This window comes from Zingiber officinale, chromosome 4A, assembly GCF_018446385.1.
Source record: "Zingiber officinale cultivar Zhangliang chromosome 4A, Zo_v1.1, whole genome shotgun sequence".
Lineage (NCBI taxonomy): Eukaryota > Viridiplantae > Streptophyta > Magnoliopsida > Zingiberales > Zingiberaceae > Zingiber > Zingiber officinale.
Window position 1 is genome coordinate 2,716,570 of NC_055992.1, and position 18,242 is coordinate 2,734,811.

Here is an 18,242-nt window from a genome sequence, read left to right on the forward strand (position 1 = left end):
GAAGAAGGCGACGACAGCTATGAGACAGGGGTGACACCGGTGGGGCCGAAGGCCCGGCGCAACAGTAGCACCTCTCTCTCTCCTCCCTGGCCGCGAGAAGAATCGATCGCGACCGTTCGATGGAGCGGGGGGCGATCTGCCTGCCGACGTGGGAAAAGGGAGACACAGAGAACGAGAGAGGGCACATTCCCTGGACCATGTTCCGGGAGCGACACAAGTGGTGGAGCGCACATGGGATCGGCGGCTGCCCGGGCCCGACCCAGTTGGCTGTCGCCGACTCGTGGGCCACTGTAACAGCTTTAAGAGTCGTGTCCTGTTGATCAAAATCCGATAAGGGAAGGACGGACTGCCTCCGCAAAAGTAGGTACAAAAGTCTACCTACTTTTAGAAAAACGTAGCAAATCTTTTTAAAATGAGCAAAATCACTTCAAAATTTTCTCATTCGTTAATATTTTTTTTTGAAATATAAATTTCCAAATAATCGCTTTTCATTTTATTGAATGACGAGGTTCAGTGTTGGCACATGGACAGCTGACGATTCTCTGTGAATTAAATGAAGGCGTAGGTAGCGTCTCGAAATGATATATAACTGGTTACGTAGGAGTACACTGCACTCGAAAGTTATTGATGGTCCTTGTAATTCATTCTGCTTTCACTGTGCAAAGTGTTCAAGCTTTAAATTAAGTACGGCTTTGACTTTTCGATCGTCCGTTTGAACAATGCAGTTGACGGTGGGAATAAAAAGTCAAGCGATTGGCTTGATCAATTGCTATTGGTTTGGGCTTTTGTATTGGGCCTCTTTCCTGGGGGGTTTTCTAGAGAGACGGGCTTTTATTATGGTAGCATAAATAAAAGCCCATCTTTCTGATAAAAGCCTACTAAAGATGTCCAATACTCACTTTGAGGACATCCGTCTATCAAAAATTGATCATTTATCTCATTATAATAACTTGTCACCCTTTAGGGTATCTTGTGAGATGTCAAAGGCTTATTTATTGTAGTAAAAAATTATTATGCTTATTTCATGCGTCTTTTACAGTCCTTTCCCAGAGTATGTACTTATCCCATTGTAATAAGATTGTCACTCTTTAATCAATTGGATATCCTGTGGGGATGTTATGTGATGTTGGGTTAAACCAAAATTCAAGAATCAAATTACAAATTAATTTTAATGGTCTCTTCTACTTCTAAAAAAAATAAAGTTCAACTTCATCTCAAGCATCATCCAAAAATCTATAAATATGGATGAAGTGTTACGTATGTAAGTGTGTTGTAGCAATAAGAAGTCTCATACAAAGAAAACCATTTTGCTTCATAATCTTCTTCTTTTTCCTTAAATCTCTTGCTTTAGTTCCTAGCCCTTCTTCTTCGTTCAATATGGTATCAGAACTATGGCCAATGGTGTGGATATGTCTTAAGGACAGAGTAGAAATTAGGAGGGGGAGGAGGGGCAATTTCATCATTACACTAAATGCTTTAATTGGGGGAAGGAAGCACTGTTGAAAGGAGGCTGCTTCGTTGGACTTCTCTGCCGCCACCACAAACAGGGGAGAGGGAGCTTCTTCTTGGTCTCTCGTCATCGCCAACGAGCGACGACCGCCTCCGAGCCGCCTCCTTCTTCCCTTTGCCAGCGACACCAGATTAGCGTCGACACTGCATCTCACAGTCAACATTTCAGCCACCTCATCCGGCAGTCCGTCTGACTCAGTTTCCGGATAGGATCAGCTAATAATCTCATTTCTCTTGAACCTTAATTCAATGGTGAAAATTTTGATTATTGGAGTACTCTCATGAGGTTATGTTTTGAATCACAAGACTTATGGTGTGTTATTGAAGAAGGAGTACTGGAGGAAGAAGATCAATTAACCGAACCACAAAGAAATATTTTGAAGAGCAAGAAACAAAAGGATAGAAAAGCTCTTTTCAAATTTATCAAGCCCTTGAAATTTTAGTTTATGTAAGGATTTCAAAAGCATCGAGTGCTCAAAGAGCATGAGAGATTCTACAAACGACCTATTATGGCCAAGACCAAGAGAAAATGATACACTTACAGTCTCTACTAGCATATTTTGAAAAATTAGATATGAAAGATAATGAAAAAGTTTCAGAGTACTTCACACGAACCAGGTCTATTGTGAATCAATGACATCAAATGGAGAAATCATGGAGACCCAAAGGGTGGTGGAGAAAATCTTGCGAAGCCTATCAAGCAAATTTGATCATATGGTAGTCGCTATTGAAGAACCATAAGATCTTTCACTAATATCCTCGGAAAGTTTACAATGAATATTGGAAGCTCATAAGGTTAGAATTCTTCAATGAAGTCCTCTGATTTCTTCTTTAAATCAAGCTTTAAAATCCCAGGTCACATCCATGAGAGGTCGTGGCTCTTATTGTGTACGTGGAGGAGGTCAAAATCAAAGAAGAGGTGGAAGATTTTCTTACCAACAGTCATAAGAAAAAAGGAATGAAGAGTCTCAAAAAGAGGAGAAATAATTTTCTTACAATTTCCAAAGAGGAAGAGGATGTGGAAATTGCAAAGGTACAAAATATTATATTGAATATCATTATTGTCATAAGCCGGGATGATCATGTCCAGAAACTGAGTCAGATAGACCACGGGGTGAGGTGGATGAAATGTTGACCGAATTGCTATGGTCCGGAGGAAGGGGTATGCTAAGCTAACTTCAATGTTGACCAAGTCGTCAGAAGTCCCCTGATCAACACTACCTATAGCCAGTGACCGGATTGTCCCGATCTCTGGTGCCCCGATGCTCGAGGCAGATCCAACGAATGTATAAGGAATAGGTTAATACTAGAATAATAAAATAAATGGAGAATGAGTACGGTAACGTACCCTGGCCCAGGGGCGCTCTCTTGTGGATCGATGAGTTGATCGAGACGCTGCTCAAGTTGTCGTGACCCAAAAGAGTAGATGACTCTGAGTAGGAGAAAGAGCTGGATCTGACTGTACCTAGTCGAGCGCAGCCTACATCCGGAAGATGGCATACATATCGGGATATGACATCGACACACAGGTCGAGAGATGATAGTGGCATGTAGGTTGCGCTGTGACAACAACAAGCAAGCCAAAATACAATAACAGCACATAGGTCGGAAGTAATAACGGCACGAAGGACGGGATACGCCACACAAACTAGATCGACACAGGGGTCAAAACACAATAGTGACACAGAGTCAGAACTGGGATGATGTCAATGCGTGGACTGCCGACACATGAATTGCCGACACATGGAGGCTACTGGCAAGGGAGGTTGCGGCGCATGGTGACTGTAGGCCCCCGCGGTGACACTGAAAAATGGGGAGGAAGGTGATGCCAAGAGCAACGGCGTGCATGAGGGAGAACCGACGTGCGTCGTGGGGCGACGGAGGTAGCGCTGATGCCCTACGTCGACGTCCGAATGCTTGTCTGGTAGTGGAGGCGGTTGCTAGCGCGAGGTGAGGCAACAAAGGCGATATCGGCGTCGGGAGGTAGCGTCACCTGCTTGGCGGCGTTCATCGGAGGCGCGTGAGGTCCTTGCATCGGCAACATCGTCTAGCGAGAGAGTGAAACCAAGAGAGAGAAGAGGAGGGGCCGAGGTGGTGTTGGTTGGTGGGCTCAAGCGGAGGCGGCGTCCCCCCAACGTGAAGCGGCAGTGGCAATGCGAGTCCGACATAGTTGGTGTCTAAGCTAGTAGCCTCAGGAGGAAGAGAAGGGGAGTGGCACCCGACGTCCTCGTGAAGGGGGTTGCGCAGCGTGTAAGAGGCAGCGGAGGAGATGAAGGACAGGGGCAACAGACCTCGGAGGTGGGCAGAGACGACGATGTTGGCATGAAGAAGGAGAGTGTTGTTTGCATCGACGACATCAGGAAGCGATGTGTGTGTCAAGGAGGAAGGGGGTAATGCGGCTGTATTGGCAGCCCTAGTGGTGTCAGCTCGAAGAAGGAAGCAGCCGTGAGAGGCAGTGTCGGCGGTATTCCGGTGTTGCTGTCGTAGAGAAGGAAGGAGGCGGCTCGGAGGCGATCATCGCTGGCGAGCATCGCTCACTGGCGGTGACGAGAGGCCAAGAAGAAGCTCCCTCTCCCTTGTTTATGGTGGCGGTGGAGAAGTCCAACGAAGCAGCCTCCTTTCAACAGTGTTTCCTTCTCCCAATTAAATCCCTAAATAGTGTAATGACAAAATTACCCCTCCTCCCCCTCCGAATTCCTACTCTACCTTTAAGACATATCCACATTACAAGTCTCCCTTCAAGTTTAGTCGAAGGAGGTGTAAGTTTGACTGACTAGACCAAGCTTAACGTAAAACGGAAGCGCTCTTGAATGTAGAGTTAGATCATTGGGCCTATCGTATAATCATCAAACGAATAACAACGAACGACGAGCGTTTGGCAGAATGACGAGAAAAACATGTGTAGACCGAGCGACAAAAAGCAATGCCAAGCGGATGCTAAGTAAACGATCGGTCGAATACCGAGGGAGACTGACTGATATCAAGAAGATGGTCATGCGATGCTAAGCAGAGCGATCAAGCAATTAGGCAAATACAAAGCAAGAAGTAAAAACAGGTGTCGATCGGGTGGCGAATGTGGGGCAGAGAGACGAGTGAGATGTGAGTGGCGAGTGTCGGGCGGAGCGGCGAGTGAGGCATGAGCGATGAATGAGAGGAATGTCGACCAGTCGACGAATGTCAAATAGAGCAACAAATGAGACCAGCACCTGATCAAGGAAAGAACTCGGCCAACTAGTCATTGTGCCCGATCGAGAGGTCGTTGGCCACGTGAGCCCTGCTCGCTTATAACTCGTTCTCAGGCGAGAGTCTAGAAGACCGATCAAGAGAATTAGATCGAACGACCGAATGATACCCAACATATGCCAAGCGAACGGAAGAATGCCGAGCGTGTATATAAACGGAACAAATCGAAAGACTGAGTAGTGTCGAGCAGGTGGAAAGACGACGGGCGAGCGATGTCGAGTGCATGACTGAGAAAATGTCGATCGAGTGATAGTAAACTACAACCTGACGATCGAAAAATGTGACCAGGCTGTCAAAAAATGTCGACCAAGCAATCAGGAGAACGCTGAGCGGGTGGAAAAACGACGGACAAGCGATTCCGAGTGCGCGGTCGAGAAAGTGCCTACCAGGTAATCGAGAGAATCTCGAGCGGGTGGACGTAAGAATGTCAAGCGATACAAGCGAGTGGTTGAACGGATGTTGGGCGATACTGATCGATCGGCTAAGAGAATGCAGACTGGGCGCTTGAAAGAATGTCGATCGATCGGCTATGAGAGAATGTTGATCAAGCGTCCGAGAGAATGCTAGACAAGCGGCAGAGTGGTAGCAGTGAGCGGCCGAGCGAACGGTCAGACAATATTAATCGAGCGGCTATGAAGATGCCGACCGAGTGACCGAAAGAATGCTGAATGAGCGACCGAGATAATGTCGAGTGGGTAGAAAGAGGATGGGTAAGCAGAACCGAGTGCACAATCGAGAAAGTGCTAACCAAGCAACAGAGACAATGCTGAACAGAACCCAGAGGTCGATGGCGAATAAGAGCGGAACCTGTGACCTGAGGGGGAGCAAATCCTGTGAACGGAGCGGGTGTGGAGCCCATGAGATCGAAGGTGAATAGGAGCAGAACCCTTGAGCCGAGTAGGCGCAGAGCTTGTCAGCCGAGTAGGCGTAAAGCTCGTGAGCCAAGTAGGCGCAGAGCTCGTGAGCCGAGCAGGCGTAGAGCTTGTGAACCGAGGAGGAGCGGATCCTGAGAGATTGAAAAGCACAACGTCGATGCACCGAGCAAGTGTGAAGCCCATCGAAGGCGAATGCAAGAGGGGGCAAACCTGGAGATCCGAGTGGGTACGAAGCCTATGAGCCAAGTGGGCACGAAGCCCGCGAGCCTAGCAGCGAGTGGGACATGTGCTGACTGAGCGGCAAGTGCCGAGAAGAGCAGCGAGTGAGCGAAGAGTGCCGACCGAGCGACAACTGAGAAGAGTACCTGATCGGCTAGTAGATGTGCACTTGGACAGCGCACGCTTATAACTCGCACTGGGGTGAGAGTTTAGAAAGCCTACCGGGAGGTTGTTGGTCGTAAGGGCAAGCTCACTTATAACTCGTATTGAGGCGAGAGTCTGGAATGCCAAGCGGGAGGTCGTTGGTCGCGAAAGCAGGCTCGCTTATAACTCGCACTGGGCAAGAGTCTGGAACGCCGACCGGGATGTCATTAGTCGTGAGAGCATGCTCGCTTATAACTCGCACTGGGGCGAGAGTCTGGAACGTCGACTAGGAGGTTTTTGGTCGTGAGAGCATACTTGCTTATAACTCACACTAGGACGAGAGTTTGGAACGTCAACCGGGAGGTCGTTGGTCGCGAGAACAAGCTTAGTTATAACTTGCACTGAGCGAGAGTCTGGAACGCCAACCGGGAGGTTGTTGGTCGCGAGAGCATGCTTGCTTATAACTCGCACTGGGGCGAGAGTCTAGAACGTTGACTGAGAGATCGTTGGTCGTGAGAGCATGCTTGCTTATAACTTGCACTGAGACGAGAGTCTAGAATGTCAACCGGGAGGTTGTTGATCGCAAGAGCAGGCTCACTTATAACTCGCATTGGGGCAAGAGTCTGGAACGTCGACCGGAAGGTTGTTGGTTGCGAGAGCATGCTCTCTTATAGCTTGCACCGAGGCCAGAGTCTGGAGCTCGACAGAGAGGTCATTGGTCGTGAGAGCATGCTCGCTTATAACTCACATTAGGGCGAGAGTCTGGAACACCGACCTGGAGGTCGTTAGTCTTGAGAGCTTGCTCGCTTATAACTCGCACTCGGGCAAGAGTCTGGAACACCGACCGGGAGGTCATTGGACGCGAGAGTAGGCTCGCTTATAACTCGCACTAGAGCGAGAGTTTGGAATGCCGACCGGGAGGTCATTGGTCGCGAGAGCAGGCTCGCTTATAAGTCGCACTATGATGAGAGTCTAGAATGCGGACCAAAAGGTCGTTGGTCGTGATAGCATGATCGTTTATAACTTGCACTGGGACAAGAGTTTGGAACGCTGACCGGGAGGTCGTTGGTCGCAAGAGTATGCTCGCTTATAACTCGCACTAGGGCGAGAGACTGGAACGCCGATCGGGAGGTCGTTGGTCGCGAGAGCAGACTCACTTATAACTCGAACTGGACGAGAGTCTAAAGCCCAATCGAGTGGTTGTTGGCGATACTCAGGTCCGAGACCGGTGACGATACTCCGGTCCGAGACCAGTGACGATACTTTGGTCCAAGACCAGTGGAGATAGTCCGGTCCAAGACTAGTGACGATACTCTGGTCCGAGATCAGTGGTGATAGTTAGTCCGAGACCGGTGGTGATACTCTGGTCCGAGACCAGTGGCGATAGCTCGACCCCGAACGGTGGAGGTGGAGCCCGATATCAAGAAGTAGGAGAAAATCTCTTTCAAAATAAAGTCCGACAAAATTGACAAAATGCCTGAGGTATTTTATATTCTGGGTTTATAGAGTAATCTAATTAGTATTGGTCATTTATTGAGAAAAAAGTTTTGATATTCATTTTGCTGATAAGTATTGCACCATGAAGAAGGAAAATCAGTATGTGGCAAAGATCAGTTTGAGTTCAAATAATTTATTTTCTCTTAAACTTGATATTATAAATGTTCCTTGTTATCTTACTGCTAATGAAGAAATTTTCAAGTTGTGGCATGCTAGATTTGGACACCTGAATTTTCAGAGCTTAAAGCAGTTAGGAAAAAAAATATTGTTCAAGGATTTTCTAAAATTGATGAGATAAGTGAAGTCTATGAAAAATGTCAGCTTGGAAAACAATTAACATCGAGAGACATTCCCATCTAAATCTAAGTGGGAATCACATTCACCATTAAAACTTATCCACACATATCTTTGTGGACTCATGCGTGTACTATCTTTTGGAGGTAACTTATACTTATTATTTGTTGATGATTACACTAGAAAAACTTAGATATATTTTGTTAAAGAAAAATAAGAAGCTCTCTCTTGCTTTAGAGTCTTCAAAAATACTCAAGTGGAATTTTTTTATTATCAAATAAAAAAATCTGAGAAGTGACCGAGGAGATGAATTCCTATCTTCTTTATTTGAAGAATTTTATCAAATCCATGGTATTGGACATGAATTGACAGCTCGGTATACACTGCAACAAAATTGTATCGCGAAAAGAAAAAATAGGACGATCATAAACATGGTTAGATGCATGCTGAAGAAGAAAAAATTTATTAGATAAATTTTGGGGTAAGGCAACTTCTTGTGTCGTCTACCTAATCAATAGATCGCCAACAAAAAGGTTACAAAATTCTACTCCAAATGAGACATGGTATGGAAAGAAATCAAATGCTACTCATTTAAAAATGTTTGGTTGTCTAGTATATTCACATATTCCTGATGCTTTAAGAACAAAACTTGATGACAAGTTTGATAAGTGCATTTTTATTGAATACAATGAAAGAAGTAAAGCTTACAAGCTTTACAATCCCAAAATAAAAAAATGTGATTGGCAGGGACGCCCACTTTGACGAAAAAGCTTCTTATGTTTTATCAGATTTGGCACGTGCTCACGATCCAATAACTGCAACTTGATATTCCTGAAAGAGACATGTCTCCATCACCATAGCAGAGAAGAACAAGAAGTTTGAGAGATATTTATGATGAGACTGAAGAGCTAAATGTGATAGATCAAGTCATTTTTACATTCTTTGCCGGAGAAGATCAAATCACATATAAAGAAGCATCAAAAGAAAAGAATTTGGTTCATGCTATGAATGAAGAAAAAAGCTCCATTGAGAAAAATGGTACATGAGAGCTCACTACTTTACCACTATACAAATCTCCGATTGCTGTGAAATAGATTTTTAAGACTAAAACCAATCCAAATGGCTTCATTAATAAATATAAAGCAAGATTGATTGCAAAGGGATACAAACAGAAAGAAGGTGAAGATTTCAATGAGGTATTTGCTCATGTTTCTAGACTTAATATAATTTGATTAATTATTGCACTTAATTGCTGTTCAAAATGGTTAGAAATTATTACAAATGGATGTCAAATCGACTTTCTTAAATGATTTTCTTCAAGATGAAATTTATCTTGAACAACCACAAGGTTTTGTGAAAAAAGGTGAAGAAGATAAAGTATATAAGCTCAGAAAGACATTATATGAGTTGAAGCAATCACCTTGTCCATGTATGACTAACTTAATTATTATTTTATCAAATATGATTTTGAAAGATGTCTTTTTGAGCATACTTTTTATATTAAGAAAAATTCTGAATGTGATACTATGCTTGTGAGTCTCTATATGGATGATCTTATTTTCACTGGAAATAATCTAAAAATATTGACAGATTTTAAGAACTCTATGATGAGTGAGTTCAAAATGATAGATTTGGATGAGCTGCATCATTTTCTATACATTAATGTCCAACAATCAGGAGAAAGAATTTTTATCTCGCAAGGATACTATGCAACTCAAATTTTTAAGAGGTTCAACATGAAAAATACAAATCCAGTGTCAACCCCATGCATCATGGGTTTGAAGCTAAGTAAGGATGGTGAAGGAAAGATAGTGAATCCAACCATATTTCGAAGCCTAGTTGGGAACTTAATGTATCTCACTGCCACTATACCCGATATTATGTACATAGTAAGTTTGATTAGTAGATTTATGGAAAAATCTTATTTAAATCATTGGGAAGTGACAAAAAGGATTCTTCAATATGTTAAAGGAATTATTAATTATGACATCTTTTATAAATCACATATGTCTATCAATCTTTTTGGCTATACAGACAGTGATTTTGGAGGAAATATTGATGATTCTCAAAGTACTTCCGATTATATTTTCAATCTTGGTAGTGGAGCAATCTTTTGTTGTTTAAAGAAGCAACAAATTGTAGCACTCTCAATTACTGAAGCTGAATACGTAGCAGCTTCTTCAACAGAGGAATTCTTGAAAGTCTCAAATGTAAGCAAAATAATCCAATAATATCATATTGTGATAACCGTTCTACAATTTATGTATCAAAGGATCAAATACTACATGGAAGAACAAAACGTACACATCCGCTCGCGATTTCATTTCCTAAGAGAACTAGTTAATGAAGTTGAAATCAACTTAGAGTATTATCCTAACAAAGAGTATTATCCTAACAACGAACAACTTACTGATATTTTTACAAAGCCGCTTAGAGGATCTATATTCTCAAAGAATCTTGAAGCTCTAGAAGTAAGAAGCATATTTGGTTTACGGGAGGTATCGTTGGATTAAACCAAAATTCAAGAATCAAATTATAAATTGATTTCAAATGTCACTTCTATTTCTATAAAAGCAAAGTCCAATTTCATTTCAAGTACCTCTTCATGGATTCATTTGTACCTCTTCATGGATTCATGAATCTTATTAGTTAAAGCATTTAATGTTGTTAATGTCTTGTTGATTTTCATGTCATCCAAAAATGTATAAATATGGATGAAATGTTAAGCTGTGACAGTGTTATAGCAACAAGAAGTCTAATACAAACAAAATTCATTTTACTTCTTCTTGTCTTTTAAATATCTTGCTTTAGTTCCTAGCTAGCCCATCTTCTTCTTCCTTCATGTGGGGACGACTAAAGATACATGCAAGAAAGAGTGAGAGATATTATTGGGCCACAACTGAATTGCCGTGTTACTCATTATTACGAGGGTGCCTTATCTTGTAAGGCATGGCATTGGCACCGCATGGCTTTGCATTCTAAGGGAAAGTTTAATTTTCTCCTCTTGCAGAAAAGATCTGAAATGTCTGCCTTCCCCCATCAGTTCTGTACGCACCTGAATGACGCTTGAGAGGCCATTTACGTGCCCTGCCTTCACAAGCCAGTGGAACTTCTCTTATCTGATCGATCGATGTTAGCAAAGGTTTTTCATAATAATTAACCAGTGGAGCCAGTTACTGAATTGTCTGCAGTAGAGTCCATCCAAAGCCTCTTGCTTTTTCTTTTTTGTAAATGATCAATGAGGCGAGCGAGCTTTGTCCGGTTCTCCTTGGAACTTGTTGTGCCATCAATTCCATGGTGAATTGACGAGGATGGCAAAAGTGGACAAGGCGAGGCAGCCTTTTTCTGTGGCATTCATTAATAATCTCTTTTCTCGACAGCATTTTCTAATTCTCAATGCAATTTACTCGACTCTATCGAAGGGATGTTTAATTTAGGAAAATAAGAATAGTAATTATTGATTGACATTATTGATATTTTAATTATAAAAATAAAAATATAAATAAGGGAATGAATTCTTATAATTGAGTAATGATTTATTCTCATGTCTCCCTCCTTCAATGAGTCATTACTTTATTTTTAACAATTAAAATATTCCCTTATTCCAAAAATACCCTTGACTCAGAACTAAAATTTTTCCCCTTAATATCAAATATCAAAATATATTTATTTAATTTTTCTTTCATATCACTTTCTCTATCCTTGTTATCTCTCATCATATTTTCTTTCTCCTTATTTTATCATCAATTTTCTCTCTCCTTAATCTCTCTCATCACATTTTTTTTTCTCATTACATTTTTTTTCTCATCATACTTTCTCTCTCCTTAATATATTCCATCACACTCTCTTTCCTCTTTTTTTTTTACATCACACTTTCACTCTCATCATACTTTTTCTCTCATCAATCTATCGCATCACTCTCTTTTCTCTTTCTTCTCATCACACTTTCTCTCTCATCATGCTTTCTATCTCATCACATTTTCTCTCTCCTCAATTTCTACCATTACACTCTCTCCCTTTTTTTCTCAACACACTTTCTCTCTCATCATGTTTTATTTTTCATCATACCTTCTCTCTCCTCAATCTCTCTCATCGCATTCATTTTCCTATTTTTTCTCATCACACTTTCTCTCTTATTATACTTTCTCTCTCCTCAACCTCTCTCATCACACACTCTCTCATCATTTTTTCTCATTACACTTTCTCTCTCTTCATCCTCTCTCATCATATTTTCTCTCTCATCTTCTATCATCATGCTTTCTCTCATCACACTCTCTTTACTCATTTTCTCTCATTACACTTTCTCTCTCTTCATCCTCTCTCATCATATTTTCTCTCTCATCTTCTAGCATCATGTTCTCTCCCATCATACTCTTTTTACTCATTTTCTCTCATCGCACTTTCTCCCTCTTCATCCTCTCTTATCATTTTTTTTTCTCTCATCTTTTATCATCATGCTCTCTCCCATCACACTCTCTTTCCTCATTTTTTCTCATCGCACTTTCTCTCTCTTCATTCTTTCCCATCACACTTTCTCTCTCTTCATATTTTTCTTTCACATTCAACTTTCTCTCACATATAATTTTTTCTCTTATTTTCCTTCAAGGATAAGAAAGAAAATTTTAATTTATTCTGATAGAAAATATTCAACTAACTAAAAATTATTTTTAAGAGTGATATTCATGCTCATATCCATTCCCATTTCATAATACTATGATTCCTATTCCGATTCTTATTCCTAAGAAAGATCCAAACATACCCTAAGAAGTTGTCGATGGGTGTGATATAATTTATTAAACGATTATTAAGTTTTGTAAACAACTTGATAGAAGGTAATATGACATAGGCATCCGTGCAAATGCTACTTTCAGGATTAGTTGGAGTAGACCTATAGAGAACTCCTACTTTCGACTTGCTTCACCATTGCATATGCTAACATGCCAAGCACCATGTTTATGTTAATGAACTTGAAGTATAACGGAGCTTGAAGTATGGAATGTTTATGTTGTTTGTATTCTGATTCAAGTCAATATATGAACTTGCACAGAGGGGACGGCCCCTATTTATGAAGGGTATACGTTAAGGAGTTTTTTGGTTCAATCAGAATATCTCATATATTCAAGTATTATTTGGTCATCAATTGAACGATCGATCAAAGTGACGAAAAACTTTTGACTTTAAGATTTTTTTTCCAAGAGAATGCATTACTAAGCGTGTAAAAGAGTCCCAGGAAAGAGTACGTAGCGTGAGAAAAGAAGCTCATGATCACATCTCCCTTAGGTTATGGACCATGCAGCTATGCCTAGCTATGTGATCTCTTTATCATTTGTATTTTTTAGATCAACTTTATTAATTTTTCATCAGTGCACCAGAACTTTTATTTAAAAAATAATCATATGTGCATTAATTGATGATATATAACAGTATGAGCTGAGGAAAATGTTTCATAAATATTAATATATATGGCACTGAAGTGACTGTTGAAATAAATTAAATTTTGTACTTTAATTTCCATGTGAAGCAAGAAGTCTGATGAAGGGTCTCCTCTTTTAATTACTGTAATTTTTTTTTAGAAAATTCTTCTTTCACTGAGTCAGTAAATTAACTTGCCTTCAATGAACTTTCTCTTAATCAACAGACAATCTACCATAGAATTGCATAACTATCCGTGCATGTAAATTTAATGAATGAGATATATATATATTTTTTAATTGATATCATATATTTAGTTTTTTAAAATTGATCAATCTCAGGAGTCATCAATTTCATCCCATAAAAATTTTTTATACACAAAATAAATTGAGAAATAGGATCAACATTCTTAAACTTATTATATTTTTATAATTATCTAATAGAGGGTTTCATCATTGCACCAATGCTCCAAAGGCAAATGAGATATCATTTTGCCAACAAAAAAATTATATATTGACCTCGGACGCCCCACACAATCTGTTCCATGATCATATGTAGAGAGATAAATCATGAATAATTCACTGCTATCAGAAATTGACCTCTAAATTTCTTGATAGTAATATCTCATATATTAACCATCTACCTAATCTGTGGGACAAAATAAATAATATCTTCCAGAAATAAAATGAGATAGCATTTTGTGTGACAAAAGACGATTCATTCATATCCCTAGCGTCCCTGTCAATTCGTCTCTAGACCAATATGGAGAAGATAAATTACGAATAACTACTAACTATTAATATAGATGATCAAAATATATAAAAAAAAATATAGTCTGATATACTTAGTTTCGACCCTAAAATTTTATGAGGCAACATCCAAATAAAATGAGATATCAGTTTGATGGCATGCGAAGTGGATTTGTCTGTGCCTATTCCTAATTTGATTTATCACTTTTTTTCCCATTTAATCGGAATTTATATTCACTGATCATTCATCCAGTACAATATAATATTCAATAATCTCCTGTGCATACTGATCAATCAATATGTGTCAATCAACATTACTGACCAAGTACAATGCATTTAAAGGTGTCATCCTTCTTGCACCAAGTAGCTCATTAATTAAGGAGCTAATTAAACTCTTAAATATATTGGGTTAAACGTGCATTAGTGATCAAATAATTGACATACACACCTCCAATGAAATATACTTTCACATTGTAATGCATATTATTGTGTGTGTGTTAATGAGTGAACTTTTATATGCACATCCTTATCCTTATGTGAGCGATCGTAGACAACTTCTAACGTAGCTATCCGACGTGATTTTGATCAAATTTTTTTAATTTCTCAAGTCTCGTCTACATGTAAAAAATTCTTTCTCCTTTGATTACATGCAACATACAAGACCACTGCTATGGTGTTAATATTTAAAAATCAACATCAACACTACATGATGCTGATTTTAACCTAGTGTTGTTCTTATTGGTCTTTAAAAATTAACATCACAGTTTAAATACATTAGCCATAGACCAACACCAAGATAGTACTAATTTTTAAAAACTAGCACTTGGTTAAAAACCAACACCAAGGGTTTGTAAAAATTAGCACTTGGTTCGTAAACCATTGGCGCTATTTTATAGCCTTGGTGTTGGTTTCTACAATCAGTCTTGGTGCTGGTTTCTACAAACCAATCTTAGTGTTGATTTATAGAAATGAGCATTACCTTGGTGCTCATTTCTACAAACTAACACTAAAATGGTGCTGGTTTATAACTTGATACTGGTTTATAACCTTGCTATTGGTTTCGACAAACCAACCTCAAGGTGGTGCTTATTTGCCTTGTGTTGGTTTTTACAAATTACCAATACTACTCTAGTATTGATTTCTACAAACTAGTATCATCTTGCATGTAATTAGAAAGAAAGAAGGTTTGTTACATGCAGATGAGAGTGATTATAATAAAATTAGGTAACGTTTGATTTGTAATTTTTTTTAAATTTTTTTAGAAAATAAAAAATATTGTTAGGTTAGTATTTTACATTTATTTTTTTAGAGAAGAAGATATCATTTTATGAAAAAAATAGAGAAGATCTAAAAATTATCTTTTGAGAAAATGAAAATAGAAACCAAACGCTCTTTTAGATTTTAGTTGTGTCAGATCGTCAATGTCGAATGCCATCCACCTCTATTTTATACATATATAAAAAGCAAAACAGGTTGAATTTCACTTTTATATAGATACATAAATCTCATGCAACTCGCATCACATGATATTTAGCCAAATGGAGCACCTCCACGCTAGGCTTTTGGATTCAAAGAAACCTAAGTCTGGTTTTTCTTTTTCTGGAACTGGAAACCTACATAAATTGAATTTGAATGCTCTGCATGCCTCAATATATATGAGGTCACATTGATTGACAAAATAAAGGAATTAAAGAGAGGTTGATCTCTCTCTAGCCATATGCAAAAGCCTGCCATCTTGATCACGAGAATTCACAGCCGTTTGCCTTCGATCCATCCTCTGATGGCTTCCTGATCAGACTTCGATTCCTCGAGGTGGAGGAGGGTTTTCAGAGCGGAGAGAATGTTCTTGAGGTTGATTGAAATGATACCATTTATTTAACCTAAACACAGTTGAAACTTAATTTAGTGAATATATATATATCTTACAAAAGTAGGCAACGCTTTCGGTAAAGTGATCCTTGATTTCATGTTTAATAAACATTAATAATTCGTCGTCGTTCGTGTGTATATATATATATATATATATTTGTTTACTCTCTCGTGGCTACCCATCGATCACTATTTCCAATTCCTCTTCGCCCATACTCATCGCCTTTTCCTTTTCTTTATGGATAACATCAGCAGCAGCAACAGCAGCAGCGGCTTATGGGATTGCGAGATCATGATGATGATGAGTATGGGGAATCAGTTCCCTCTCGATGCCGCCTCCCAATTCCTTCAGCCCTCCGAGACAGAGCACCGGCGGGCCGCCACGGAGTCCGGCCGGGAAGACGACGACTACGAGGATGAGGAAGATGTGGCTGAGGAGGAGGAGGAGGAGGAGAGTTTGGGCGCGGTGAAGGAGATGATGTACCGGATGGCGGCGATGCAGCCGGTGGACATCGACCCGGCCAGCATCAAGAAGCCCCGCCGCCGCAACGTGCGCATCAGCGACGACCCGCAGAGCGTGGCGGCGCGACTGCGGCGGGAGAGGATCAGCGAGCGGATCCGCATCCTGCAGCGCCTGGTCCCAGGAGGCACCAAGTTGGACACCGCCTCCATGCTCGACGAGGCCATCCGCTACGTCAAGTTTCTCAAGAGACAGGTCCACCAGCTGCAGTCCTTCACTCATAACAACCCCCCTCCGTTCCTCGTCGGAGGCGGCGGCGCCTCCTCTTCCTCCTCCTCCATAGCACTGCCTCCTCCTCCTCCTCCTCCTCCCCCCGGGTTAGGCGGCTTTGCCTTCCATGATCCCACCCACTAAGGACTGATCAATATAGATTATCTAGTAATTTTACGAATATTATTTGTGTTACAAATTAATGTACAAGAATCAACCAACACATGAAATAAGGATTTGGGTAATATAATCAAATCAACTAGTTGTAGAGCTACCTTCTATTGTATGTCTTTTATATTTATATGTTGCTTAGAAGAGATAAATACATAAATATATTTTATTACAACATCTCGTTGACTTAGATAACAGTTCCTTACCAAATTGGCTCACGTTATAGGTTATTGATTCATACGTGATAGATTGAGCACGTTTTATGAAGTTTAAATTTCTGCCCTGTCCTACACCAAATTGATCAGAAACTAAACAGACAGTAATGTTTATCTTATAGGAATCAAAAACTCAGTTCAATACGAGCTATGATTAATTAATTGGTTTCTGAGGATCGATCAATAAAGATATATAAACATTTAAACCGATCGGTAGATACAGTGGAAGTGATAGAGAGGGCGAGTCAATTGCATGCACAAAGAAGGAAGCTCATCATTTTCTGGCAGGTAAAGGAAAAGGAAATGCATTCCGACCATTTGGGTTGCAGGAAAGAGACCAATGGCTGGAATCGAGAACGGTGGAAGGGTGGCTTCAAGTCCCAAAGTAAACGCCAACTCAAAGGCTGCCGTGAAGACTGAACTGGCACGTACAGCAACAGGAAGTGTCAGGTTTGCAACCACTTCCTGCCAATCAGAGCAGCGAGTTCGGGACTCTCCTTCCTTATCGTTAGGAAGCAGAAGGCTCTGCAGAGCCAGCTTTACTAGCGTCTGTCGAACCCCCGAGGAAGGTAACAGACAGCCATAATGAGCAGGCAAATTTGGGGAGGAAAAACAATGAAAGGGCATTAATTAATTAAAAGTTAATAAAATGATTATATATGGAGTTTTTTTTTTATAAAGATATATATTTATTAATTTTAAAATTATACAGCCATTAGCGTATAATTATCTAGTAAATTAATGTGTTTTCAACAGGAGGTAACTTGTGAAGGGATAACATGATCTTTATCATCGTATTCATTGTAGAGGTACGTTTGGGATAATCTACAGTGAAGTGTTTATTATCATTAGTATCATTATTTCTATTATCATGAAATAGATTAAAACTCATTTCTTGATTTGTATAGCCAGCCTCTAAATCATGACTCTCAACATCATGTTCTAAATGTTCGTCACGTGCAAGACGTTTCTCAAGTCATCCAATTCGATGTCATGAAGGTCTCTTTGACAAACTACATGATCATCATCATTTGACCTTTGTCTTCTACAACCAACTATTGGGAACCTGACTCTAATACCAATTTTACATTGAAAAGTGTAGGAGAAATGGGAGGTAATACAAGACATTCTTCTAATAAAGAATCTATCAAAATGTTGAGAGAAATAATCAAGAAGATAATTCTTCTAATAAACTTAAAAGCTTAAATATATTTTAATTTCAAAAACATTCTCTCCCCTAGCAATACAAACTAAAGCCTTTATAGGTGAGACTTGGAAGAATCTTCTAAGATAAGTCAAAATGTATTAAATACTA

General features: G+C 40.1%; 1 protein-coding gene across 1 annotated transcript; it reads left to right on the top strand.

The window, feature by feature from the left end:
* The first annotated feature begins 16,080 nt into the window (after window positions 1-16,080).
* LOC121973054 (transcription factor HEC3-like) lies at window positions 16,081-16,792 on the top strand. Its single transcript, XM_042524654.1, has one exon. It carries the CDS (start codon window positions 16,104-16,106, stop codon window positions 16,683-16,685), a length of 582 nt encoding a protein of 193 aa, XP_042380588.1. The 5' UTR covers window positions 16,081-16,103; the 3' UTR covers window positions 16,686-16,792.
* The last annotated feature ends 1,450 nt before the right edge of the window (window positions 16,793-18,242 follow it).

Coding starts and splice junctions, on each gene's coding strand:
- LOC121973054 (XM_042524654.1), top strand. CDS start 16,104: ATGATGATGATGAGTATGGGGAATCAGTTCCCTCTCGATGCCGCCTCC.